The sequence below is a fragment of the Aspergillus ibericus genome (assembly GCF_003184845.1).
Source record: "Aspergillus ibericus CBS 121593 unplaced genomic scaffold BO80scaffold_5, whole genome shotgun sequence".
NCBI classification, from domain to species: domain Eukaryota; kingdom Fungi; phylum Ascomycota; class Eurotiomycetes; order Eurotiales; family Aspergillaceae; genus Aspergillus; species Aspergillus ibericus.
Window position 1 is genome coordinate 347,016 of NW_020292103.1, and position 27,911 is coordinate 374,926.

The window sequence follows — 27,911 nt, forward strand, 5'->3', positions numbered from 1 at the left end:
GATGGGTATTTATATACAGCTGATACGCAATGGGGTAGGCATTCATACAATTGAGACTTTATCCACAGCCTGCTGCGCCACTCAGTATCCTTATCTCCGATCGAAATCGTCGTCATTTTGGTTGAGGGCACATGTGGAAATTGGACATACAATCAGTCAATAGCAACCGTAGGGCTGATCCGCTTGTGACGCCTCAGGCAGAACTTGTTATAAGCCGAGCGGAAGCAGTACCTTGATACGGCAATTAGGACCGAACACTCGGTCACAAATGCCGTTTAGGGCTGCTAGTTCCGTAACGCTTAACACCGAGGCCAGCCATCGGCACCGTTCCTAAGAATCTAACTGCTTCTGGCAATTGCCTTCAGTCTTAATGTGCCTAAAGATCTTCGATGGTGTGGGTTTGGCTTGGATGATATAATATGTTTCGGGCTATTCATTTCCGACGCTACCAGCTATGTCCTGGTTCCATATCATGCGGCCATTGCATATGCAGTACGTGGAGCTGAGAACTCAGTGCAGCATCTCAAAGTCATCAAGCGGGTCGTGTCATGATTCATTTTCGTTCGTCGGGTTCACAAGCCCTTCATTGTCATATTCATACCTTGGCTCCATATCCTTTATGATAGAGTCAGTATCCAGACCGACAGGCTGCTGAGATAACTTACCCAATACTTATTGAACCCAACACCTTCACACACTTCCGAATACCCTAGTATCATAGGAGGAGCTCCAGTCATAAAACTGCGCTTCAATCCATCCAGAGCCTCACGGATGCTCTTAAGCCTTGCAGCAACCAGAGTCCATGGATATGCCACTGCTGCAAATCCCAACTCACCCAGTTCCTTGGCCGACAAGTTCTCCGACTTTCCACCCTCGATTATATTAGCCAGCATTGGAATATCCAGCTCCTTCACACAGTTCCTCATAGCTTCTTTATCAGGTAATGCTTCGACAAACACGCCATCTGCTCCAATCCGCTTAAACTCTTTCGCCCGAGTCATAGCCTCGTCCCACCCATGAATTAAGGAGTCCGTTCTTGCCAGGATAAAAATGTCCTGTCCTTGGTTACGCGCATCCACCGCAGCTTGGATCCTAGCGTAGGCCTCACCTCTTGACACAACCGACTTGCCTTTTGTATGACCGCACCCTATGCATCCCAGTTAGTATAACCAGCGTGTCAAGGGCATGCATTTGTGAAACATACTCTTCGGCCATGTCTGGTCCTCAATCATCACTCCCGCTGCTCCTGTAGCAGCAAAGCACTCCACGGTCCGTCGCACGTTCATCGCGCTCCCGTACCCCGTGTCTCCATCCACCATGATAGGTATACTTGTCACACGGACAATTTCCTGGATCCTGCTGGACATCTCTCCCATTGCAATATAGCCCGTATCAGGGAGTCCATGAGAAGCCGCCACAGCAAATCCGGATATGAAGATCATAGGGAAGCCGGCTTCCTCAATCAGTCGCGATGAAAGGGCGTCGTAGCCGCAAGGGTGCGCTATGATCTTGGTAGGGTCTCGATAGGCTTCCAGCCACATTGTGCGTAAACGTGAGGCTTGTGTCGAGGGGATGCGTCCACGGACATTTTTGAGAATTATTGTGGTGTCTTCGGAGTTTCCGTTGGGTGTTTCGATGTGGTTGGATGTGTCGAATTGGAAGGGGTATGGAGTGGGGTTTTGTGAGGCCATTGGGATGTAGAGAAGACGTAGACTGAGTGAACTTGACTTCGGTGCTGAAGGAAGCAATGCTCACTGCTGTTGGGTTATTCACAGGCTGGAGAGACCAGAAGGTGTTTGAGTAAGTGGTGGTCGTGACTGCCATGGCAGTTGAAACCCCGCAGTCCAGCTGTCGACCTTGGATCCCCGCACGCGTCATATCCTCACCAACAGACAGCGGACTATTCACCCGACAGCCCATCGGCAGCCGCTTTCGAAGAAAGACCAAGGACTCTAATAATGCTAGCTATGTAAACCTCATTTTTTCAGTAAAACCATTGATCGCGTATCCTGATAATATATATGCCTTTATCCCATGGTAAAAGGAAGGGCAGGCCATAATTGAGCTAACCGATAAGGATAGATCCAACAAATACTTTCTCTATGAACTGTGAGTGGTGCTTCTAAATGCCAGTGAGCGATCCCTTCTACTTCCTGGCAGCAGGAAACGTGTTTCAGCGGAACTGATGCCTCTACAATAAGCAGTCAGGTGGCTTTAGATGACAGAGACAATGCTGCGCATAAACCGTCAAAGCAAGCCAAACACACAGAAGACACCATGTTGAAGAAAATACATTCCTCAGGACCTCTGCCCTGCATTCTAAGAGGGCTCAGATATGCAAGGCCCGACCGGCATCAAGCAATAAAAGCTGGGCTTCTGCGACAACGGTGCCTCTCTAGCGGTCAGACCACTTCGATTTCGCGCATATCATACTCCATACGGAGTACGCTGACTGCTATGGAAAGTTAGTTCCAACTTTACCTCTTACGATTAACACGAAGGAAATGACGAAAGCCATGCCTAGAGCAACAATCGAAAGGATCCGTGAAGTTTTATCGACGAAAGTTGGCTTTTCGGGCCTATGACACTATTAGCAATTGAGTTGTTAGCGCTGCTATCATCGCTACCGATATTATTACTATCTAAGCCCAAAATCCCAATCGACACGCTACTACTGAAGACCCAAGCGACAAGACACGACCGCAAGAACCCACCCCAACCCAGGAACCAAACCAACGGAGATGAAAAAGGGAACAGAAGGATCAAACACGCGCGCGTCAATGTCATCGATGTCATGACCTTGGCAACCACAGCTGAACTTGACATCCTATCATTCCTCCGCCTTACACTTGCAGAAAGTACTAATACTCCACACCACCCTCATCTCCCCTGTCAGCTGTTAATAACACGGCTCTTGCCCAAGAAAGGAAACTAATACAGGAACAACCTAATATAGAATACGACCACATTACATACACTAGCCCAACGCCAGAACCATCCTTCCCTCTTTTAGTTCCAATCCAGCAAACAGCAATAAGAAAATCTAGTCCAGATCAAGCTATGTACATGCAGCTGACCCGCCGATCTCCATTCTAACTACACTAAAATCTCACTCTCCCCGGCCAAGCCCGAGCTGAATTCTGATACAGTGGCGTACCTAAGTGGTAACCACTTACCAGCTAGTCCGGTCCCCTAACGAGTCTACTTGATGTCTTTCTATACATAGTGTCACGTCGCCGATCAGCAGCTCTCGGTGATTTTACTTCAGACTGAAAGCTACCGACCTACTAGTGACTAGCTCTGCATAACGGGCGTCATCGGTCGAATATCTATATCCAGTTCGGAGCCGACGATCGACAAACCACCCATGGACTAACTAAACCGTTCGCATCCACGAGGTTAGTTCGTTGTCCGTCCATGCATAACTAACGTTTCAGACCGTAGGTCCGTGGCATAGACCTCGTGTAGATCTGAGTTCGGATCCGAAGGTGGATGTGGAAGTAGAACCGAAGGCCCAGAACAACCAAGAAAGGGAAAAGCAAGTAAGCTACGATAGGTACGTACGGAGTACTTCGTGCCTACTTACCGATACGTCCGATTCTGGGGCGCCCGCCGGGGTAGCCGTGCCATGCCACGTGGGACGAATTATTTCCTCTTTTATAGGATTATTGTTGATGCTATGCTCCTTCACTACGTTGGGACTTGGGTGGCTATGCTGATTGGACGTGGCAGAGAGGGAGATGCGACTTTAGCGCTAGGGATAGATTACTGGGTACATTCTGGAAGAAAGAGATGGTCTGATTCTTCTACATTGATCGGGTAAGCGCTGCGGCTGAGAAAAGAACTACGGGTGGTAATGTTACTGAATTGCAGTGAAAATTAAGAAGGTAAGATCGTATCGTATTCTCTATTAGGGAGGAACTCCAAGTACTCGAATAATACCGGAAACCAAAACCATGTTGCGCAGTATCTCCGTGCTCCGTCCTTTCTCTCGGTGTAGTATGAAGGGGTATTGTGCAAAATCCGGGAAAATCTCAAAAGTCCAAAGGGACATATCAAACCAGCATAGTTGAATACAGGATATCAGTCATCAGTCATCATCAGTTAGTCCGTGCGTTCTCTCTGCGCAGAACCCATGGGGGGGGATAGGCAGTATTAGAAAGAAGTACGGGGGGTAAAACAAAAGAAATGAACAAGAAAGAAGAGAGTCATCGCAAAGAAAATTCGTGGGGGGAGAGAGGAGAGAAACAGGAAGGCGGGGAGGGGCAGCAGTGGTCGCCTTTACTTCTCGCAAAGGCCGGCCAACTTCCACTCTCCTTCCACCTGCCGGATGATGTCCTCCTCCATTGCCCATTGACGCAGCAAGGTATCTTCTGCTTCGTACTGGGTGTCTCCTTTCTCGTAATGGCGGCCGACATGCTCCATGCGGTCGTTCCAGCTCCGCGCCCCAGTGAAGTGCTGCCCGCAGAAGCCACAGCGGCTCTGGGAAGGCGGCTTGCGCTGCTCATGCCAGCAGCGAGCCCGAACGGCTTCGAGACTCTGCTCAAATTCATCTCGCTCCTGGTCGTTTTCAGGCTGCTTGCGGCTCCGACCGACCCAGGGGGCATGCATGCGACGTTGGTGTTGGGTGAAAAGATCCTTGCGGTTGAAGTCGTTCACCAGATGCGTTTCGTTGTATGAGGCACAGCTGCTTGGTTCTAAGGTCTTATTCTTGCTGAGATTGTCGAGACTGCAGCGTCCAACGTCGCAACGGTAGAATCCCGGTTGGATGTGCTGCGAAGTCACATGGCGCTTCCACTCATTCTTCGAAACAAAAGTGCTTTGGCACCCATAATGAGAGAAACTGCAGATAAACACTCGGCCGGTCACCGCACCATCCTTCTTACCGCCAGTCTTGGTATTGGCCCGGGCCGCGGAGGTAGACCTCCCCTTTGCGGAGGGTTTGCGGGGTCGTTTGACTATGCGGCCAGTGTTAGGTCTGGACGGTTGCCGTGGCTTGGACTGAGAACTGGGTGAACTGCGGACGTCTTGCTGACTGGTGATGTCTGAATATTGGCTGCTTCGAACGTCATAGGCAGTATCAAACTCATCGTGCCGAGGAGGGCTATTATAGCTAAAAGCCCCGCTCATGGCATTATCCGACTCTGTCTCCAGCTTCACCATAGGATCGGGATCAGGATACACTTGGGAAGGCACCACGAGGCTGTCGGCGTCGGTGAAAGACGCCGGGGAGGAGCAAGCTTCGAGCCCTGATTGCGGAAGCACGACATCATCGCAGGTATAAGGAGGGGACATATAACAGCCCATGTTGAGATTGCTGAAGCTAGCGCTAGTGGGGCTGTCTGCTCCTGGACTGGAGATAAGATCACTGCTCCAAGGAGAATTGAAACCAGAGGGGGCAGGCAATGAACCGGTGTTATGCGACAAGATCGGCTCGGCTGACCACGGCATAGAGGGGGCGATGTAGGCGCTCTTCATTGAAAGGTCGGCGGGGGAAAGGTGAAGTTGGTAGGCTGAGGGCTGTTGAATCATCGTGGGGTCCGTGTAAGGCTCGTACTGACTGGGAAACAGCTCATAATCCTGGGGCAGATTGTCCCCGGAGGATATATGCGGGAAGTCTGCAAAGGGTTGGAAGTGGGCCATGGTTCATAAGCTGCGACGAATATTTTCTTTTCAGGGAGCCAGAACGATGCCAACGGGGAAGGGGATCGCTGCTTTATAACCACCAAGGCCAGGGGCATTACAACTTCAGCTGGGGAAGCCATGGTTATGTACTGGTTTAGGAGGGCGGTACACTCGGTGGGGTCACTGGGACCCAAGAGCAGCGCGGAGTCAAGGCCATTGTTGAGCCGCATCGAATGAACGAACTGAGCCATTATTCGTCGAGACGCTCAGGTTGGAGTGCACCTTGGGAAAGCCGGAGCACAGTGAGCCCCTGCAGTGACGGTCGATAATCTTCTAGCCCGGGCGTCTGGACGTCAATCTACACGGCCCAGCCAGTCAGAGCCCATCGTTCTCGAGGGGAACCCCCTTTTTTTAATTTTCCCGTCTTGGATTTTCACGATCCTTAATCCGATTTTAATTATTCTTCCCTTGGGGTGGGTAATACTTCCGCTATGGGAGCTCGAATGGCATCGTCGTAAGACGGCGCCTGTGGGTTGCAAGGATGGTGGTCCTCGTGTTTGGGGATTGACAGGACGACGGCATCCACCAGAGGAAAGGATCGATCTTTGGGAGGGTTGGCAGTTGGCACTTGGGAGGGTCGCCAGGCCCGTCCGAGGCCGACAGTCCGATTCCCCGAGAGAGCCGCAAAGACGGTGAGCGACGACGACAGTGCCCTCGCCAGTCTCTGGTCAGTCAGTGGTCAGTGGCCCAGGAGGATTTCCTCCCCTCGTGGCTCCAACTCAGGTTTCACGCCTCCACATTCCACCGCCCGATTGGCCCTGCTGCACTCTCGTCTTTTGCCCAACATTGCTTGGGAGCAATGGGAGCAATGGGAGGGCCCGGTTCAGCCTCAAATGATAGGCAGTGTTGAGCTAAGCCTGCATTAGTCGGGCAACGGGGGGAACCACGACAGGGTTCATTTCGGGGGCCAAACCTACGGGGCCACTCGCGGCCCATTTAGCGAGCGTTATCGTTGACCCAACGTCGAGTCATTTGCTGTCCCCCCTCCCCGCCCTGATTCGTGGTTGCACTGCAAGGGCTCTTGAACAGGCAAGAGCCAGCGATCATCGGAATCCTGATGGGGACCATCCACTTTCATGGTTGGTTGCCTCTTGCCCAGGTGTTGCCCTCCTCCGGGCGCGATTTGGCCTGCCGCCGACGCACGCCCGCCCGCACGACGCCCGCGCCACGCTGGTCCAACCTTCCCAACTTCCCCGGCAGACACGCTTCTGGAATGGTGAGAAATGACGATGGACGACGGTTGATCCGAAGTGCTTCCGGGGGGGTCCTGGGGAGCCACCCGCCCAAGGATATCCGCTTAGGGTCTGACAGCTCACCAGTCCTCCCGTTAGTCGATGGTGGCTCTCGTTAGCACTTTGGTCATCCTCCGAGCTGGGATATTGTCGCTGGATCGTACCGTATCACCGGCAGGTGAGCAGAGGGCACCGACCCACCTCTGGTTACCCCTTTCCCTCCCATAATCTGCTGGACTCCGGTCATTGTTCGCCGTGCATGATGCGCATCTTGAAGCGGCCGTTCAAGTCCACTTGGCGTCCAATTTTTTGGGGGCCAGAAAATCGTGGGTACGACACCACCACGCGACAAACCTCCGACTCCGCGAGTATCTACTACTTAACCTCCCATAGGACAGTTCGCTAAAGATTTAATTAAACATCAATGAAGATGGATACACTACGGGGTACCTAGGATCTAGCCATCGGCCGATCCCCGCACCAAAGCCAATCACGGCCCGAGGATCTATCGACTAAACCAGTCAACAATTCGTTGGAATCATTGGATAGATCCTGGAGACTCCTACTCCGTACTAGTAGGTAGTATGTGCTAACTAGCCGGTGGTGTGCTGTCATCCCCGTCAAAACTCAAAAGGCCAACGTATCAGGTCTGGATGAAGTTGCGCTGCAGACTGGGATACACTGGCATCCAACAGTTGACTCACAGAGGCATAACTAGTTGTGTGGCTGAGGCGCCGGCTGTGCTGTGCCTTGAATGCGCCTTGTTCAACATACAGTTGCACACCCGCCCACCTGCCACGAAGTCTTGTTACAAGGCTTCTTTGCTTCGATTTCCCGGTTCCGTAAAAGGTGCCAAGCGATTTAGTACCATCACCCATCCTTGGGTGCTGCTGCTGATGGCATCGATAATTGATACATGGAAGCGGGAATAAGTGCGAGATCCGTCTCCAATTTCGGAAGCATCCGGGAAATTTAGTCCCCATCCACTCTGCCTGGCTGCCTGGCACATGATCGCGCGGTTAGCCGCTGCTGCGACCACATCCCTGCTCGATCAGTCTGTCGGTATGCGTATCGTAATTACTGGCTCTGTACTCCGTACTGCCTACTCCGTACTGCAGGCCCGGAATCCTGCTCGGTACTCCGTACACAGTACACCATTAATGTTGTGCATTCTCCGCGACGCACAACGGGCGCCCCTCTCACAGCCAGGATGATTCATTTCATTCGCGCCCGGGCGTCGTTTCCTTCGGGGCCACAGCCCATGCCTGCCCGCTGCAGGCGCGGGCGTCTGGGCCGCGGCGACTGCATGCGTGTGCACCACAGCCCCAGCCACGGCCGGCATCACATGGATGGCTCGGAAACATGCCTACTTGAACATCCTTCTAGGCGTTTTTGAGTGACATCATGAGACTATGAAGTAGTACAACGTGACATGAGCCCGGTCGAGGCAGTAGAGCATAGGAATCCTGAGAATTGCGACGACTTGGATATCCTTTAGGCTTTTCTGGTGACAACTCTCAAGGCAGACAGCAAGGTTCTTGTAAATGTGGAACTATTGATCCTCAGCAATGGCAGCTGGGATCAGTAATCATGCAAACAAAAGAAAATACCCCAGATGTACTCTACATGGTAAGAACATAGCCTGACTTCCCCAGCCGGAATCCTCCCATAGCATCTCCGATCCTGCTCCCTGTCTACTCCTCCTTCTCCTTTACGGATTTCTTCTTCGGTACCCGAACCAACCAGTACAAAAACACGGCGGCGAAAGCGTTAAACACCACATACACGAAGAGAATGCCCACGTTACGCCAGCGGTCCGAGTAACTCATACTCAGTGCGCTCAGGTACTGGTCCGTCGTGGATATCGAGCACACCAGGCACTCGGTCGTATTTCCAGGGTCAAGCAGGCTCGCTTGGTAATCGTGAACATATGATCCCAAGAAACTCGAGCAGTTTTGTCCCGCTGGAGGCGGTATATGCAGCAGCTCGATGTCGGAGCATTCGACATCGTTTCCCGCTATCCCCACGCTCAGCACAGAGGACACGAGATATGTGAAAGGCGAAACTCGATACATGAAAATCCAGAAGCGAGGCAGGGCCGATGGGGTAGCAAGAACGCTGTGTCATGATAAGTCTTTCGGACAGAGAAGAGGGGCTGATTACTTACCCATTGAAGATAAGGCAGAATGAAAACAGAAGCTGGGCGATATTGCTACCGGTATCTGGGTGCTCGATGCCTGCAATGACCATGGAGCTGAACGTCGAGGTAAACATCATGAAGATCAAAACGAGGAGAAACATGGTGCCACCTCTTTCGGTGACCGTGTCCGATGGATAGGCGTTGCGGTATAGACCAATTGGGTAGTACCATGAGAAGTATGCCGGGACAGCCATGAGAATATTCCAGGGCAATTCGACCATAATACTGGCTAACATAAACGCTTTCCAGGAGTACGCCTTGGAAGGCCTTTCGCGGACTTCATACAAAGCCCGTTGCGTGGTAAAATACGGCATCATCTGTTGCACGAGGTTGGGAAAGATGATCAACAGCATGAATATGGCGAACATCTCATTCTGCAACCCTTGGAGGCTGTTTGGCTCACGCCAGAAGGTGAAACCGATAAACAAAGGCTGCAAATACTTGTCAGCTCTGTACTCCGGAGATGCGCAATATACTTACAGGTATGATGCACATGGAAGCCTTTGAGTAGATATATGAAGGACTTCGCCAATATTGCTGGAACATCCGTTGTAGACAGAGGAGGAATTGCGTCCAAATCGGCATGGCAAACTCCCCATAGCCCACCATTCGAGGAGGCGGGGGTCGCTGTAATAGTTCCTCCTTCATCTGAGCGAGCTCAAAGCGGACTTGGGTGCGCTCAGGACTTTGATTCCACACCTCTGCCCAGTCCCGGTCAGCATGAGATCCTGGAGCAGCCCCGATTACTTCCAACATCCACTCCGCGGGGTTTGCATTCCCTGGGCATTTTGGCGAGCCCTTATCCTCGAAATATCTTATCAAAGTCTCCATATTTTGTCCAAGCTCGCCGAAGTAGATTGTCTTGCCCCCTTTGGCTAGAAACAGCAGCCGATCGAACTGTTGCATCAGGATAGCTGACGGTTGGTGAATTGTACACAATATCGCTTGTCCATGATCTGCCAGCTTCCGCATAAGAGAACATATGGACCACGCAGTTTGACTATCAAGTCCGGAAGTGGGCTCGTCAAAGAAGAGAAGGAGATCAGGCTTGGCCGCAATCTCTACCCCGATCGTCAATCTTTTTCTCTGTTCGACATTCAATCCCTCACCCAGAACCCCAACAATAGCTTCGGCGTATGCTTCCATATTGAGCATTTTGATGACTTCTTCTACGTAGGCGATCTTCTCCATCCGAGGCGTACTCGCTGGCTGGCGAAGCAGCGCGCTGAAGACAAGGGCTTCCCGCACCGTAGTCGTTTCCAGATGCAGGTCTTGCTGTTGGACATAACCGGTTTTTCTTTGAAAAGAGTCATCTCGCATCCGCCCATCGACTAGCATCTCCCCGGTGACCACACCCATGGTTACCCGGTTAGCTAACACATCCAAGAGAGAAGTCTTTCCAGCTCCCGTGACCCCCATTAGGGCAGTTAAAGTTCCCGGTTTAACCCACCCATCTACGTGGTCCAGAATCTGGCGTGGTTGACCCTTAACCTTGATATCGTAGCAAACATCCTGCCAATGGAATATAGATGTTTGCTTGACAATGGCAGCCGTATGGTCGGGCTCCTCGGCGCCGATACGCTGTTTCTCCGAGGTCGGGACGTTCTCCACATCGTCGTCACCGGGGACCCTCCTGACAAAGGCCGGGATTTTTCCTCGAGGAAAGACCAGAATCTCACCCTTGGAAGGCTTAGCACGGACTAATTCACTGCTGATAATATAGCAGGCAAGGGAAAAGAAAAGAAACCCCAAGAGAATGCCATAGTTGCGCCAGAGGTGCGACCGGTAGTATTCGAACGAAATATTCAGATATCTGTCGCCGTCAATGTAGTCTTGACCGGCCACAGCACCATTCTTACTGCAAATCTTGGACGTAATGGGAGTGTTCTCGTAACCTGGGCCAGAAGGTACATACTGGGCACAGGGAAAGCGGCGGTCACTAAACTCGTTGATCATGAGAGACTCAAAAGCATACTATTCTATGATTAGCAGCATCCACAAAGTTTGCGTAGAGGGAGTCAAAGAGGGGCGTATTTTGCTGCAGGCTTGTGAATGTCATTGCACCTTTCTGTAGGGTCTTGCAGTACTTCTGCTACATACTAGAATCACCAGAGGTGCACTTACCGCGATCGGATCCAAGTAATTCAACCACCGAAACCATGGATGCATATCCCGGACCGGGATTGTAAAGCCTGTATAGATCACAAGGATCATCATGAAAATGGACGAAGGTACCATGGCCTGGGCCATGGATCGCGAAACAGCTCCAGTCCAACGGAAAATGTTTGACATAGTCAAGGTAGTTGTTACAGAAAATAGGTAAAACACGAAGAAGTGTCCCGGGGTACGGCGCAGATTGGACATGAAATAAAGGATCAGATTGAATACCACGGAGACAATTGCTTTCGATGGGAGATCAACGAGCATGGAGCTGATTGCCTCTGCTGATGGATGATAGAGTGCGTACTTGTCATGCTTTTCCACTATCGGTCGTTGTTGCCACAGCGTAAGGATTTCGAGTGCGCTTGCAAATGCATTCAGCAAAATTGCAAAGAACAGGAGGGCCCCCCGCTGGAAAAAGCTATCTGTTGTCGGACCAAGGTTGTAGAACACGCTAGAGACGACCAAAGCCATAACACAGTTGCCAATGACGCTAGCCAATGTCATACTCATATCGCCTTTGAGGCGCTGGAAGCCCCTGCGAAGACACAGACGAATTTGCATTGGGTATGATAGTGTATATGGTGACTTTATCCGGGCTCTTTTGGCCTTTTCAGCAGCACGAGAGCGGTTGAATTCTTCCAATTTGTCCCCGCCCAATGGGAACTCGGTCTGGAAAGCCTCAATATCGGCCAACAGCTGTTTTCTCTCAGCGCTTTCCCTCCACCGGACCGCAAACTCGTCCGGGGTGCGAGGAACTGCATGTTCAAATCCCTTACGGACCTTTCGCTCCGTCGGGCTGGTTAAGGAAGTCAAAAAATCAGCAGTTGTTTGCCTGTCTGGGCATTCAAACCCCATCTCAATGAAGAAACGTCTTGCGTCATCAGCATGACCGAAGTAGATTTGCCGGCCTTCATAAAGGACAATGGCTTTGTCAAAAATATCGTAGATTGCTTGGCTAGCTTGGTATATTGCCACAATTGCAGTAGACCCAGTGTATTCTGTGGAAAGCCGCAATTTTCTGACAAACTCAAGAGCCGTTGAGCTGTCCAGACCGCGTGTACTGTTGTCCCAGCACTGTAAGGGACTGCCACACAATATGGTCTCAGCTATGCTGACACGTTTTCTTTCTCCGCCAGATACACCTCGAATGTATTCGTTGCCCACTCGCGTGTTTATAGTGTGGCTCAGGCCCAACATTGCCATAACAACATCTCTCATGTGGGTCGCATACTGCCCTCGGGTGACGCCTGGGAATCTGTTGGATGGGGCTCGGGCATGTGCCGCAAAGTGAAGTGTTTCGCCCACCGTGAGTTGTGGGAAGTGGATTTCAGTCTCAGCCTGGTAGATGACTTCACCCCGGAAACGGCTGTGCATCTCGTCCCAGGATATACCTTGATACTGGATATCGGTTCCATGATCGAGCCATAAGCCGTGGGTCTCACCTGCGATGGTTTTGAGGAAGGTTGAGCAACCACTGCAGAGATCATAAGTTAGCGACAGATAGCAACAAGACCATGGATACCGTAGACTGCGAGATGCTAATAATGCTGACTGCGGAGCTTACCTTCCAGGGCGACCAAGCACGACAAGCATCTCACCACTGTGGACAAATCCCTCAAAGTTACGAAGGATATCAATCCTGACCTTGTTCCTACAGCCCAGCTTTTCTCGAAGCCAACCAAATCCCTTGAGCCACATGTTTGCGACATTTGCCTGATAATCAGCGGCGGTACCATAGCCGAAAGCATTTAGATTGCGAAAGGAGACACCCGCAGTACGGCGGGGATATCGGTCTGGGTCACGCGAGGTGATTCGAAGCAAGTTTTTGGTCCATTTGCGCGAGTTGAACTGATCCGAGTTGGGATCCAGCTCGGGGTTGCTAGTGGGGTCGAGAAAAGTATTGGTTCCCTCACCGATGCTGCTTTTATCGGATAAATGCGAGAGACTGCGTGCTAGAGCAGCTATCGCCTGCTGACTGCCCCGTCCGATATCGTCTTCTGATTCCAGACAAGCTGAGTCTGAGCTCTCCGTCTTCTCCTCCGACGGCATTGATGTCCGCATCGAGCCTCCAAGCTCTCTACCCACAGCAGTAGAGACAGCTGTAGCCCCAAAGGGCGCAGGGGGTGCGGCCTGGCTGGCCATGACAACGGTCAGAGGTCGGGTGTCACGCGGGGCATAATAGAAAGCAGGTGAGATAAACTAGCGACGAGTTGGGCCTTGAAGAGGACCTAGATAAAGGTGACAGGAGGGAATCAACAGAAAGTAGGGTAGGGAAAGAAGGACCGAAACAAATAGCTATGGTGGTCAGAGAAATGTCAGAGTCCGATAAGGTTCGTATATTGTGACAGGTTCCAGAGCACGGAAGACGGAAAGTAGGCATCCGACCTCACATGGCGTGGAATCAACTGACGGTCAAGGTCCGTCTAAGGTTTCAAGCCAAAGCTAGTACCTACCCAGTAAATGCGCGCGATGATTGTGACCAAGGGGATAGGTTGGGTCTTGGGACGCGTTATTTCTGCCTGTCTGGTGGCGGCCAAGTGCCAAAACAACAAAGGAGAAATGCTCCGTGAATACGGAGTACGGACTACTGAGTAGGGAAGTCGCTACCAGTACCTAAGCACTACCAGATTGGGTAGCCGGGGGGTATCTACCTTGCACCCCGCACGGCCCCCGAAGAAACCACGATGCCTATTGCTCTGTGTTTGAAGGAAGTGCCTGAGTAGAAATTTCGCCAAAGGTCTCGTTATCAAAAGACAGCTATTGATACCGTATGATGAGGATGAGGATGATGATGATGATGGACATCTAAACTTCAAAGGACCCAACGGCATCCAGGTACCCAGCCTGTATTCCCGAACCTGGTTAAGACTCATTCGTCAGCCAGTGTTCGCCAACAACGGCTATTCTGTCATCTTTGTATGATGAGCTGTTGGCCTGATGATCCAGGACCGTGGGTGACGCCACCTAAACGAGGTGGTTTCTTCATTCGGATACGCTGGCCATACTTCAGTGTCCCTGCGGGGGGTACGATCATCGCTTCTGATTGGATGCGTATTCGATACGTATTTCGGGAGCCGTTTGGTCTCCATCCGAAACCCCACCGCTACCCCGGATCTAAACCCATCCGAGCTGTTATGTGCATTACCATTTCCCACTTGTCCCTCGGATACGGGCGAGCTTGATGGCGATCTAAGTCGAACTGTCATCAATTATTGCGATTGTCAGGGCCTATGCTGAAATGGCAGATCGTCTTCTGCTTGTTGCCCACTGAGAATCGTCATCTCTCACGAGAATCCAACTACTTGCCTGGTCAATGTTCTTTTGGAACATCTGCTTTTGACCTGTCACTCTCAGGCAAGATAACATGAAGCCACATGTTAGATTAGCGAACATCTCGCATAAAATTCCCGACGGTTGCAGAACGATATTAATAAATATATGCCAGTCTGACGCGGCCTTCCGCGTAGATTATGAGAAGTCATATACTAGCTCTCACGTACCTGCGACAGGAGCCCGCTTCTCCAGTAGAAGAAGGCTGCATTAGTATCTAGTATTCAATGATACTTCATAATATCGGAGAAAAATCCAATCCAGACCTTTTAATAAGGGTCTCTATTGCTTTATCTGTTCTATATTTGCCTTCCTGAAGACCATGTGCCAAATCAAACCACAGGTCAGGCCCTTTCTCCTTCCTTTGTCGTCCTCCTCCCTTGCTGCCACCTTGCATCGTATGGTAGGCATATCTAGATATAATAGTATGTAATTCAAGCTGCAGCGCGACCGACACCGTCGTAGTAGACCGCTCAAGTAGAGCTGCCCGCTATGCGGCGATGGATTCCTGAGGCCACAATCATGTAATTGTGGAGTGTGATTTCGTGCTCGGCTCGGGAGAGAAATCGTCTCCTACCATCGCAGCCGGAGCCACGCCCGTCCCGGCTCGATGGGGGCCATCGGCAAACTCGAACAATATCAACCAATGCGATCTAACAGATAGCCTATGATGAGGGGTCTGGACCTAAGGTGGACCAGGCCTCAGCTGTATAGCTCGCGGCATTTGTTGACTTGTCCGCACGTCGAAGTACAATGCAGCAATGCAGCATCTCTCGCTTCGGTGAGCGGTGTTCCCCGCAGTGGGGTCTGTGCCTGTTGTTTATCTTTCGCCAGGTACCAAAGGTGTCATGGCCGAGATTTTGAGCTGCAACTGCACACCCCGAGAGAAAGGTCACTCAATCTGCCATGCATGATTCGCTCCATCATTCCTCTACAGAGGACACACTCAGGAACGAGTCCGACATCGAACCGGCGATGCCCACACCACACGAGGAGCAGCCTTTGCTCTCTCAGGAGGCTGAAGCCGCCTGGAAGCCTCCGGTGGGATTTGTCTGGATACAACTAGGTTTGTCACTTGGCACAATAACAAACGACTGGATGGCTGACTCGATGCAGCCATCATGTCTAACGTGTTTCTATCTGGCTTCGACGGCACCATCACCGCATCAACATACGCTGTAATCAGCTCCGAGTTTAACGCAGCTAACACAGCATCGTGGCTCACGACCTCCTACCTGATCACTAGCACCGCATTCCAGCCGCTATATGGTCGCTTCTCTGACATCTTTGGACGACGGATATCGTTCTTCACGGCCACGATAACCTTCATGATCGGTTGTCTGGGGTGTGGGGTTGCCAAAGATATCATTCTCTTGAATTTGATGAGGGCGCTTACTGGTATTGGTGGTGGTGGGCTGATGACAATGGGTATGCAGTGGACTTTTCTGCCCTCACTTTTGATATTCACGAGACTGAGAGCTAACTCGGACTAGCCACCATCATTAACTCAGACCTCATTCCTTTCCGTCGTCGTGGGATGTATCAAGCCGTCCAAAACGTTCTACACGGGTTCGGATCTATCTGTGGGGCTTCGTTTGGAGGCACGATTGTCGATTCAGTCGGATGGCGCTGGTGCTTTTTGATGCAAGTTCCCGTTGGATTTTTGGCTCTCATCACCGGTCATCTTGTCCTTCATCTGCCTACGCAAAACAAATATGCCAGTGAGGGGCGGGGCCTACGGACTATCTGGAGACACGTCGATCTGTCTGGAGCATGTGCCCTGATTGTTGGCCTGTCAACACAATTGGTGGGTCTGAGCTTGGGTGGAAATGAGCTTCCCTGGTCCAACGTGTGGGTGATACTATCTTTCGTGGCGAGTATGGTGTCGCTGGCTCTCTTCGTGCTTATTGAGTACAAAACATCTGCAATTCCACTGATACCGCCGAGGATGCTGAGAGGCGTGCTGCCGATTGCCACGCAAATTGCCAATGTTTGCGCCGGCATGGCTGCCTATGCAGTAGGTCGCCGCCCGATATCGCTTTTCCTGGTCGCTAACTGGATAGTTTCTTTTTACCCTCCCTCTATTATTCCAGGTGATCCTATTGGATTCCCCCTCTAAAGCTGGAGCGAGGCTTGCAGTACCGTCTCTGGCTACCCCAATCGGCGGAGTGATTTCCGGCTTTGTGATGTCGCGCTGGGGCAAATTGGCCTACCTTGTCCGTACAGGATCTCTCCTGATGTGCCTTGGTAATGTACTTTTGATGCTTCTGCAGTTTCACGATGCAGAGTGGAAGTATTATGTGGCGATGATTCCTGCGAGTCTCGGCCAGGGTATAACGTACCCTGGTATCTTGTTCACATTTCTTGCCGCATTCGATCATGCAGGTATGTTGTTCCATTAGATGGAATAGATGACGTGAATGGAAACCGGACTAACATGCGCACAAGATCATGCCGTGTCGGCCTCTACTGTCTACCTGGTCCGTTCAATGGGCACGGTCTGGGGCGTTGCGATCACGTCCACCATCATCCAGAACACATTGCGCTCAGGCCTCGCGGAGGCCTTGAGTGGAATACCAGACAAATGGAAAGTAACTCTCCTCCTAGTTCGTCCGCTTGTACCCTGACACAATGGCTGATCGATATTATCTCACCCGCACAGGTAATCGATGACATTCGTCATTCAGTATCTGCCATTCACAACCTGCCGCCAGAGATCCAGCTAGCCGCACGAATGGTCTATTACCAGGGAATCCGGCTGTCATTCTTGGCATCAGCCTGCTTCGGCTTTGTGGCTACTATTGCGGCCCTCTTCACCAGAGGCAAGGGCCTGCACCGTTCAAGCGAGGTGTAGATCACGCGCAATTCACATTTGGCTCGCTTAACAAGCGTGCCGCCTAGAATTTAGGTGGTGGCGGGGTTGGGGTGGCGACTTGGGGAAGGTAAGTCTAGGACGTCCTCGTCGCATAAATTTTGGAGGCAGCAGTCTTGGGGGTTTAGGAATAGACACGAGCCACTTGGCAGGAAAGTTGCCGTCTTTTGGTGATGCGGGGATTGTGGTCCCTGAACGATCAGGCAACTGGCCGGTGGTAGAGACATCTGGTCGTGAGAAAGCACATACTTTGAATACATTCGTTTAGAATCTCTCGTTCAGTTCTACCCCTGGTTTTCCAAATCACCTTTCTCAAATTCTTGATTCGACATGAGTGGTATATGATTGATCTCATGCTCCGCAGGCTCCATTCCGCGTTGCGGAGAAAGCTCCGTCTGCCGAGGAAGCTAATATTTGGTTCCTCCATCGCCGCCATGGAACACCAATCGGAGACATATATACCCAAACACGTCTGCCTGGATCTTGCGGGGAGGTAGTTGCGCTGACAGCCAAGGAACTGTGTCTGGTTGTATAGGGAGTCCTTCACGACGCTATAGCCTCATTAGCTGCATTTCCCCGCACGATCGCCAACGATCAGCTTGAGTTCATGGATAATTCCGCCCTAGTTCCGCCATGATGGATGTCTCTAACCTTATTCTGGCGATGGTCCAGCTCCTCCTTCGCTCTTGGTTGGTCGGGGATTGATAACCGGGCTCGGAATTCGATAAGCGTTCCGGGATATCTTGGGTATCAGTCATCAGTCATTACTATCGGACTTTTTTGGCGGTGATAATCAACGAATCTGGGTCCCCACCGCTTGATGTTATCGATCTGGGGCTGCTTATCATATCCAGGTGGTGGCTGTCAAGGTGTATATGCCAAGCGGCGCTGAGATCGTCTCCGTAGACAGGATTCATAAGATGAATACTCCTCCCCCGAGCGCTCATTTCCAGTGGCTCGTCCACAACGCACAAGTCAAGTGACCATGGAGTCAAATAATACCAAGGACTCAACCCTCAAGACCGGGTATGCGGCTTCGGCAGTCCCGGAAGTCGACATGGACAAGGGGCAGGTTGCCCTGACGGGCGTTCCGGACATGCACATGAAGCGAAACTTCAGCATCGTCAGTATCATTGCGTTGGGATACAACAACACCAACAGCTGGGTAGCCATTGCCACGAGCTTTGCCATTGCTATCCAGTCCGGAGGGGCAGTATCTCTGCTGTACGGTATTATTGTCGTCACTGCTGCCATGTTCTGCACGGGTGTGACGTTGGCAGAGCTGGCCAGCGTGTACCCCACCGCTGGTGGCCAATATCATTTCACATCTATCCTGGCCTCTAAGCGATGGAGCCGCGGGCTGTCATACTTCAGTGGCATGGCTGCCGTGTTTGCGTGGATTACGCTTGGGGCCTCGATTGCGCTGTCCGGGACCGAGGCCCTCATGGCCGTTGTGATCCGCTGGCAGCCGTCATATGAAGCGAAGAACTGGCACTATTTTCTAGTGTACCAACTGCTGAACGCAATTATGGTCCTCTACAACATTCTCCTGACCAACAAGACTCTTTGGGTGTACAATCTAGGCTGTCAGTAATCCCTTCAGTTTGAAAAGTACAAGACTAACCAGAACATCTCTGTGCAGTCATCCTGTCGATCTCGACCTTCCTAGCCATAATTATAACCTGCCCGGTACGCTCCTCTGCGCAGGTCAACACGTCTGAGACTTGGAGTCAGTTCGTCAACGGCTCGGGTGGATGGCCGGATGGCATCTCCTTCTTGACCGGTCTCTCCACCCCGCAGTTCATGTTCTCTGGGCTGGACGCCGCACTTCACCTTGCAGAGGAATGCCTTGAGCCCGCACGCATTGTACCCAAGGCTCTCATTGTTACTGTCGCGGTGGGACTCCTGACTGGGTTTCCTTTTGCCATTGCCATTCTCTACAGCTACAGCAATGTCGAATCATCCCTCAGCACACCTACAGGGTATGGATCCCTAATACCATAAGGTATGAAGCTAACACGAGTATCAGTTTTCCAATTTACTTCATTTGGGAGAAAGCCACCCGCTCCCCTACTGCAGCCACCGTCTTTATGGCTGCGTTAGTTGTCGTCTCCTTTGTCGCGCTCAATGCGGTGCATCAGACTGCCTCTCGACTCACGTGGTCATTTGCCCGCGACGATGCTCTGTTCCTCTCCAACCGTCTTTCCACCATACATCCTACCCTCGGGGTGCCAGTCTATGCGCTTGTCCTTGACGGTATCGCCGTGATGCTAGTTGGAATTGTCTACGTTTGCTCGACAACAGGTACGTCCTCGCCCATACAAACTATACAAGTCTAACAGAATACAGCATTCAACGCCTTTATCAGTACAACGGTTGTAGTAGCTCAGATCTCTTACGCCATCCCCGCGGTTCTACTACTCGCTGGGCGCAGAGATCCGCAGTACCTGCCCCCCGATCGCTTGTTCAAAGTTCCGAGCGTGGTGGGCTATGTTTCGAATGTCATCTGCGTTATCTGGGCGATTATCCTGACGATTTTCTTCTGCTTTCCTACCGAGCTTCCCGTCACGGGCAGTAATATGAGTATGTTGGATACCATCATTTATGAACCATACTAATAGGGCTTAGATTACGCTTCCGTTGTGCTGGTGGTTATGCTGCTTTTGGGAGTCGCGAACTGGTTTGCATACGCCAGGCGACATTACCACGGGCCACGATTAGAGATGTAAACTTATGACTTATGAGAATGGAAAATTTGTAGCTCCACCACTTGGAGATACGAGAATTTACCACAATTATGATTCCTTCAAACTGACACGATGTCGTCTAGTACATCCCCATTAGAGTTGTTGTAAAATACCGCGATACCCACGCTACTCTAGTTCCATCACCGTCATCCCTACAGGAATTCCCAACACGTACTCGAAGAAATATCCCAGAATTCTCTACTGCATATCATCTATTGAATCTAAGACACACCCACATACAAAAATCTAGGTTTGCCGAAAAATCAACACATCTCTCAGAATAAAACCCAAAGATATACACAACCCCACCCCAAATCTACTACCCAACCAAACATTTCCATCCAAATCTTCTAAGCACTTAAACAGACCAATCATCCCATCCAACTGAATATCCCTCTCCAAACGCCAAAACCAACAACCCATCAAAACATGTACAAAGGACCACTAGAACCAACAAATAGCAACGAGATGCGTGCCATATCATCGGAACAATTCCGAACCCACTGAGCGAGGATGCACACGCGGCCAATCCACTCCGATAAGATAGTGATTATCTATATTCCATAGTGAAAATATTTATAACCACTGAACTGGAATGGCTGCGAGTATGTACTTATTCTTATTTTGGGAAATGGATTTTTCTTATAAAGGCCTAGTGTATGTCATTCCTAGATAGTGGTGGTAATTATATCTGTGGGGAATAGCTATGCATGATTTATTTGTACACTTTGTGCGCTTTGTGTATGGGATAGAGATGGATAGAGTATGTAGTTGGTTCCCGGGACTAGTGTTTCTCTTTACTTTCAAAGCGCTAACGATGAGGATATGATAAGAGTGACAAAGTGCTTGAACGAGGAGCTGGTATATAGTATACATCATACGTCCTTCGTATATATTTCCATCCCTTCACTGTTTTTTTCCCCCCAAGAAATCTCACTATCTAGCTACTCATCCCAATGAAAAAAAAAAAGATAACACATATACCACAGACAAAAACATAACACCAATACTACCTCAATCGAGTATCTACTCCCTATCCCCGAGAACCACACCATATCCCTTCCCCACAACCCCCTCGGACCGACACACCGGACATATTTTCCAAGATGGGTAGATAGTAGTATATTACACACATGGGTATACTAATTAGTATATGACCTCATCGAAAAACAAACCCCATGACTAAAAATACGAGTACGTCTTTCTTGATTTCTTCACTACTGCCTAGCGTTTATCTATCTATCCATCCCCACCTATTCTCGGAGAGGTGTGATTGGTACGGAGTACGGAGTACAGAACGCAAGGGAAGGGTAGGGAAGTGAAGGGAAGGGGATAATTACTTGGCTGTGAAGGAGTGAGTGTGTGTTCTTACAGTTCATATCTAGATCCTTCTGCGCCTAGGTATACAGTACGGAGTACGTAGGTGGTTTGTTGACAGTTTATCGTGGTATGGGAGGCGTATAATCTGAGCCGGGATAGGGCCTAGACCTGGAGCATAGACTTTTCTTTCTTCATCAATAACGACTAAGCCTCAAGGGGTAGATAGGGGACGATGAAGAGTGGTCTGGCAGGGTCTGCAGGGCTGAAAGACGTCTTTGGGCCAACAGGAACCGGATGGATCTAGAAGCAGATTAAAAGGCTGCCTAGCCAACCGCTGGTGGTACCACCAATCGGAGACGCCGCGGGTCGTCATCTCGCCAGCGGTCGGCTTGGCTGGATTCAAGCTCATCCAGAGTGCAGGTCCAAGACGGCGATCGCGTGCCAAGATGTCAAGTTAAATCCAAATTCAGTCTACACTGCATATCACATAGCAGGGTACCACGCGCGGGCGGTGGACATTTCACAGGTGGCATTCACCACAGAAAAGAGGTAACGACCAACATAGGGATCAAGAAAAGAAATAAAGTCATCAATTAAAGCGCCATGAAGCAAACAGAATGGTTCCCTTCCTCCCCGTTCCAACGCACCCCGTGTCCTAAACCACATTTCCGATCACTAGCATGAGCAGAGAACGCTTTCCAGAGAGCACGACGCAGCAGATAACAGAGAGTCCGGGTAGATTAACAGGAAATAGACAAAACCGCGTAGCAACTGCAGCTGTCACAGCAGCGCTTCCCGGCGCCCCTGGACTCGTCCGGTCTAGTGTAGCACGCGATGGGAGAGGGAATTATCGTATCGTGGGGGTCATATATCGATCGTGAGAGCTCGGCTTCCGCGCAGCCCTCGCTCCATCCGAGGCAGCGCCCGTAATCGATTCACAGCTTAACACATTTCACAGCACTCGATGCACTCGAAGCAGCACTCGCAAGATTCCTCGCACAGGAAGCAACAGCAGAGGGTGGCTAGGCTGGAAGAAACGGTAGGATTAGTAAGACGGTGCGGGTGGGAAAGTCAAGGGAGTGAGTCTTACCAGGCACCGAGACATCCGCGGTCCTTCTGCTGGGGAGGAGGCTGCTGCTGGTATTGCATCTGGGTCCGTGTCAGTAGTTGGTTGCAGACCGCACAGCACGGTGGTGACATACCGGAGGGTAGGGCTGTTGGGGGTATCCCTGGGGAGGATAGCCACCCTGCGGAGGCGGATAGCCCTGGGGAGGGTACCTGTGCGGAGCCAAGTCAGAAACGATGCGCAAATCCGGGATATGGTCCAACAAGTGGCTCGCCGGCGCCGTCAGTTCAAGAACGTCCCCAGCGTCGAATAGGCCTGATGACAGGCCTCGACCCGGGTTCTTGAGCCAACCCGCCGCGGTCGCTTGTATGCCGGGAGTCTGTCGCAGGGCGGGAAACGGGATGAGGCTGGGGCGCAATGGGCGCGGGGGACTTACGCCTGGGGCGGGGGAGGAGGGCCGTTGTAGTATTGTCCAGAGCTCATGGTGACGAACAAGAATCTGTGAAAAGAAGGCGAAGCAGCACTGGTCAGCGTGGGTAAACTTTGGCAGTGACAGAAGCGATGGAGGCGTGAGAGTCGACGGGAGAAAGAAGGGAAGCGGGTGTGGAAGGGCCAATAATAAGAGGGAGACAAACACACCTAAGACAACGCCAAGGTCTAAACGGGTCGATAAAGGCAGGAAACTGGAAAGGGGGAGGAACAGGACAGAGGGAGGACAAGAAGCGATCGCTAGGGGTCGAAGGGCGAAAGGAGGCGGAGAAAGAGGAGAGGATCGCTGAGCCGCCGTACCTTTAAGGTTGGAGGAGGCCGCGAGACTTAATAATAATCCTAATAAACCAGTGTCGGTCCCTTATTATTACCTCTCCGGGCCGGCCGTACGGCGCTCGTACCGCCCAGCCATACCGGCACTCTTGGCACTGGGATCAGACGCCCACGAGCCAATCCTCATCGTGCCTTCCGATTCCTGGCCATCTTTTTACGCCCCCACCCCAAATAGAAGGGCGCCAGAAAAAAACTAGTCACCATACCTGGACGCCACGACGCAGGAAGCAGGAAGCTCAGCTTGACAAGTCAATAAATTTGGGGATTGCAATTTGAAAAGTACTAAGTGATGGATCATCAATCTATCAAAGGCTGGACAAGGTCCAGCCGGCAGGAGCCCGCTCCCCCGACCGACCGTCAGCCGTCATTACAATACAGGTTTGCTCGTAGGCAGCACCGCCCAGACTCAGCCACGGAAGCGCAGCCCTACAGGACCCAGTTACCGCCAGGCACCAGCCACGGCGGTTCCTGCTATGAATCAGTGTCAGACGGTCTCCCTGGAGCGGTCGGGGTGATGGCAGCATCGCGGCCAATCACCGTGCCGAAACTCGGGGACTCACCCCACAGCTACCAGCCGTGGACAGTGGCTCAGGGAATGAGAGGTTAGTTGTCAGCCAACCGTGCTGGCCGGGCCAGAGCATCGCTGCCATCATTGGCAGGACGGCTACCCTGCAGTTCCACTGCATGTCCGTGGCGCTCATGAGACCCTGAGACTGCGCCCAATCACCGCCCCCTCGTCAGGGCGTCGGGTGCCAGCACCATGTCACTCCATGTCACCGCCTAACAGCACCGCTGCTCCGCCTACCTTACTGTCTCTCCGTGGCATCTCAATCATGGTCCCTGGGCTTCTTAGTATCCTTAGTAATAATAGGCTGCAGTTACCAGAGAGGCACTGCAGAGTCGGCAGTGGTCATCCCATCAGACCCTAGCCCCAGGGGTTGTGCTCCGAAGGACCGTTGCTTTCATGCACGACGTTCACCAAATCAATGTATTCAGGAATCTGAGTCTGGCTGATTGACTGCTCATCATCACACATTATGTCGTAGCGCCCGTTAGGGCATCACCAAGTCGACTATGTCGGCCTCTGGGGTCGCAAGAATGAAGATATAGGAGAAGAGAAGAGAAAAAGAACCGGGAGAAAAAGAGATGAGAAAGAAGAATCAGGAAGAAAATCCAAAGAAGAAGAGAAGAACCAAAGAGCAATTATCACATGAAATATAGTCGCAAAAAACGCACAATGTGAAGAGTATAGAAACAGCCCCAAAGACGCAATGTTTAAGAAATATATCAACAAGAAACCCGTCAGAGATACGAGAGATCTAGTCTCCAGATTCTCGGGAGGAAGAAGCCAACCGTCAGGATGTTTATACAATCACACATACGAATCGATCTCAGGCGGCAAGGTCTGAGAATCGAAGTAACACGGAGCAGCATCAATGGACGGGTCCATGGCCATCGTGGGCAGCGCAGCATAGGTTTCATACCCGTTCACCAGGGCGGTTTCCAAACCTTGGGAAGAGATGTCTTCGACCGAAGCTTGCGGCAACCCGGAGAATGGGACATCATCGGACGGACCAGCCGCCAGATCATCGCCTAGTGCATCCTGGTCAATATAGTTCTGGGCATTCTCGAGGACAATTTCCTCTTTCTGCACCATCCAATGTTTCAGGACATCCATAGGCGGATGGTTCCCACCGCCCTTACCACCGCGCTTCTCACTGTCTTTTCCACGACCACCACGGCCGCGCTGGCACGGGTTGAAGTGGGTGCGACGAAGATGGGCAGCGGCGTTGTAGTTAGCACCATATCTTTTCCCATTCCGACAAGCCTTGCAGTTTGCCAGGAATGTCTTCCCTGGAGATATGTCAACACACACCCAAACCTTGCGAACAACAGCGTGAACCCGCTCAATGTGTCGACGCAGCTCGTGCTCCCCATGGAAGCCGTCAGGCTGGTCGTTGCACATGTTACAATACGTCTTCGGACGCGGGGGCCGCTGGATCGAAGCCTTGGGAATGGCTGCAACCTCTTTGGAAGTACCATCCGATGATGAGATGCGAATCATCTTGTGCTGCTCCGCCACCTTGGGTGGTGAGCTGCTGTGCGGCTCAGCTTTGGGGGCAATGGGCCGCGTGCCCTGCACAATCTGTTCTTGAGTCCTGCGAGCCGCTCTAGACGGCTGAGACAGAGACGAACTGTCACTCTCAACGGACATAGAAGGCCGCATTTCCGTCGCGGGGGACGGGGAGATGGTAGGGATAGGCGGATGGAAGGATGTAGAAGATGGTGCGGAACAGGAAAATGACATCGGCCCAGAAGGTTCGGTAAATGGGAAGGGAATTTCAGGGTGGGGATTTCGGTGCATGGAGGTGAAGGAGGTGGGGAAGGGGACGTTCATCGGTGAGGTGGAGGTAACAAATTCAGAGGGGACGGAAAATGAGAAAGTAGAGTCCAGATTCGGTCCCGAGGAATCGAACCTCATCATTCCCAAGCCCCCACACAGCGAGTCCGTAGTGGTACTCCTGCTCATCTCCACGGCAGCCGGTTGAACCGGCTGGTCGACCATGACGGGGTTGGTCATGGCGGTAAAGTTCGCCATCAGCTCAGGCTGTCCCTGATTCAGCTGTGGTTCTTGTTGAAGTCCAGTCATCGTCGGATCCGCAGAAAGCGCCATAGAGAGTGCCGAGACGTGACCCTGGCCCTGGAAGTCACCCAAGTACTGTTTGGTGTATTCGGAAGGTGTGTACTCGTTGACATGGTCAAGGCGACGCTGAACACGCTGGGGTCCATAGGAATGGCGAAATCCCGTCACAGTGGAGGCCAGCGACGGCCGGTGAGCAACCGGCGTCTGCTGGCTCTGCGAGCGGACCATGGCTGTATGCCGGGAAGAGGACCCAGGACCGGAGAAGGAGACCGAGTTGCCCTTCCGAGAGTTCGTTCTTGATAGGCGTCGAGTCTCAGGAGCCGCCGGCGAAGACGCGTGAGACAGTTCGCGCGTCAGATCAACGGTCACTGGAGGTTCCGGAGTCTGCCAAGTGTCAATCCAAGGACTGTTGGCGGGAGATGACAGGAGAGAAGGAGACTAGAATAGCGCGGGAGGGACAGGATGGGTAGAAACGCGGGTATGGAGGAGAGGCGGGAGCAGAAGACCAAGATAGATCACATACGGTGACTCGTCGTTTCGGCGGAGGAAGACCAGAACCAGGTAGGGTCCGGGGAGTATCCTGTCGTGTCCGTTTCCCAGATTTCTCGAGAGCTGAACCGCCATCTTCAAGGAGACCAGAGCCGGGAACCGGGCGGTAGCTGGAAGAGGAGGCGGAAGGGGATGTGGAAGAAGAGGCCGTGGTGGTCATGAACTGACTTAACCGCTGACTCCAAAGTTCATTGCGCTCTGATTCCGGAAGATGGGAGTGTCGAACCAAGAAAGCGTCCCGATACCCAGAGATGGCCCTTGTGAAGAGTTCGTCGTCGGCCATGGTGCCAGCCATCGTGGGTGGAGAAGTCCTCTCTGAGTGCTGCCTCTCTCACGTGGGATGAGCGAGGAGGGAGAGCTGCTATCAGTATCAAGTGACTTCAGGGGGTTGGAGGGGTCTGTGTAAGCCGCTGTCAGTATTTCGTCCGCTCAGCCAGTTGGCGAAGCTCTAGTGACGCCAAAGCGAGTGTAGGAGGGGACTGACTGAAGGATCGAGGTTGCGTGTAGAGAAAAGTAGCCGACGCTGAGATGGCTAGGGATTGATGGTGGGGAAGAAAAAAAAAAGACCGGTATAGATAGGTCGTGTGAGGAAGTAGATAGTGTGAGATGAGAAGAGAAAGTGGACGGAGATATGGAAGAGGAGGCACGGGGAGGGGAGGAGATATATGAAGGAAGGGTGGAGTGAGAGACAATGGAGAATGGCAGATGTATGTTGACTGTTGACGAAGAGGATGACGATAACGATAAAGAACGAGGAGGATGAGGTGGGAGGAGGTTATCAATTAAATGGAGCATCCACCATCCCCACAGCCGGCTTGGTCGAATGGTCCGGAGGGTCGAGGATGAAACTAAGGTGAGAAGGGACTAGGAGGGGGAGAAGCCAGAGCGAAAGGGTAAGGTACGAAAGAACGAGCGTGAGCCAGCAAAAGATCCGTCAGAAGGAGAAGCAGTAGTTGCAGGTTAGTTAGGAGTTCATCGCCCATCGAAAGGTTGAAACTGGGCGGGGATGAAGATGGAGGGACGGATTGAAGGCCTCCCAGACGGTTCCAGACCCTCTTGGGGTGGCCAGGATCTGTCGCTTTTTTTTTTATTTTATTTTCACGGGTGGATTGTTGATTTTACTTGGTGATTTTCCATTACTTTTTTTTTTCTGTCCCGCATTACTTTTTCTTATTATTTCCTGACCAGGAAAGGGGGTAGAAAGAGGATGGATGGATGGATGGAGGGGACAGGTGCGAGCCAAAATTAAAAAAGGAATTATTATTATTGTTCAGTAATTTT

The 27,911-nt window shown here is 51.7% G+C and overlaps 7 protein-coding genes across 7 annotated transcripts; 2 read left to right on the forward strand and 5 right to left on the reverse strand.

Annotated features, from left to right (window-relative positions):
• Positions 1 to 526: 526 nt before the first annotated feature.
• BO80DRAFT_205069 (isocitrate lyase/PEP mutase family protein) lies at positions 527 to 2,073 on the reverse strand. The gene is made up of 3 exons (XM_025714246.1): positions 1,205 to 2,073; positions 666 to 1,147; positions 527 to 615 (listed from the first exon to the last, which is right to left on the reverse strand). Exons 1-3 carry the CDS (start codon positions 1,689 to 1,691, stop codon positions 547 to 549), a joined length of 1,038 nt encoding a protein of 345 aa, XP_025578961.1. The 5' UTR covers positions 1,692 to 2,073; the 3' UTR covers positions 527 to 546.
• Positions 2,074 to 4,281: 2,208 nt separating this feature from the next.
• On the reverse strand, positions 4,282 to 5,643 carry BO80DRAFT_347065 (putative C2H2 finger domain protein; the record flags this gene model as incomplete). The annotated part of the gene is made up of 1 exon (XM_025715404.1): positions 4,282 to 5,643. The coding sequence occupies one exon, from the start codon at positions 5,641 to 5,643 to the stop codon at positions 4,282 to 4,284; it is 1,362 nt and encodes a 453-aa protein (XP_025578962.1).
• Positions 5,644 to 8,446: 2,803 nt separating this feature from the next.
• Positions 8,447 to 13,726, reverse strand: BO80DRAFT_461706 (pleiotropic drug resistance family ABC transporter). The gene is made up of 5 exons (XM_025722460.1): positions 12,845 to 13,726; positions 11,242 to 12,754; positions 9,598 to 11,091; positions 9,085 to 9,548; positions 8,447 to 9,035 (listed from the first exon to the last, which is right to left on the reverse strand). The coding sequence occupies exons 1-5, from the start codon at positions 13,420 to 13,422 to the stop codon at positions 8,612 to 8,614; spliced, it is 4,473 nt and encodes a 1,490-aa protein (XP_025578963.1). The 5' UTR covers positions 13,423 to 13,726; the 3' UTR covers positions 8,447 to 8,611.
• Positions 13,727 to 15,516: 1,790 nt separating this feature from the next.
• On the forward strand, positions 15,517 to 17,464 carry BO80DRAFT_441504 (MDR family MFS transporter; the record flags this gene model as incomplete). The annotated part of the gene is made up of 6 exons (XM_025721194.1): positions 15,517 to 15,676; positions 15,727 to 16,038; positions 16,104 to 16,627; positions 16,674 to 16,995; positions 17,059 to 17,216; positions 17,273 to 17,464. 6 exons carry the CDS (start codon positions 15,517 to 15,519, stop codon positions 17,462 to 17,464), a joined length of 1,668 nt encoding a protein of 555 aa, XP_025578964.1.
• Positions 17,465 to 18,467: 1,003 nt separating this feature from the next.
• Positions 18,468 to 20,211, forward strand: BO80DRAFT_347192 (putative choline transport protein; the record flags this gene model as incomplete). Its single annotated transcript, XM_025715411.1, has 5 exons — positions 18,468 to 19,068; positions 19,125 to 19,464; positions 19,512 to 19,786; positions 19,832 to 20,065; positions 20,111 to 20,211. The coding sequence occupies 5 exons, from the start codon at positions 18,468 to 18,470 to the stop codon at positions 20,209 to 20,211; spliced, it is 1,551 nt and encodes a 516-aa protein (XP_025578965.1).
• Positions 20,212 to 22,491: 2,280 nt separating this feature from the next.
• Positions 22,492 to 23,098, reverse strand: BO80DRAFT_441506 (uncharacterized protein; the record flags this gene model as incomplete). Its single annotated transcript, XM_025721195.1, has 4 exons — positions 22,492 to 22,576; positions 22,640 to 22,698; positions 22,752 to 22,827; positions 23,052 to 23,098. The coding sequence occupies 4 exons, from the start codon at positions 23,096 to 23,098 to the stop codon at positions 22,492 to 22,494; spliced, it is 267 nt and encodes an 88-aa protein (XP_025578966.1).
• Positions 23,099 to 24,379: 1,281 nt separating this feature from the next.
• BO80DRAFT_483071 (uncharacterized protein) lies at positions 24,380 to 26,925 on the reverse strand (the record flags this gene model as incomplete). Its single annotated transcript, XM_025723427.1, has 2 exons — positions 24,380 to 26,465; positions 26,605 to 26,925. 2 exons carry the CDS (start codon positions 26,923 to 26,925, stop codon positions 24,810 to 24,812), a joined length of 1,977 nt encoding a protein of 658 aa, XP_025578967.1. The 3' UTR covers positions 24,380 to 24,809.
• Between the last annotated feature and the right edge of the window lie 986 nt (positions 26,926 to 27,911).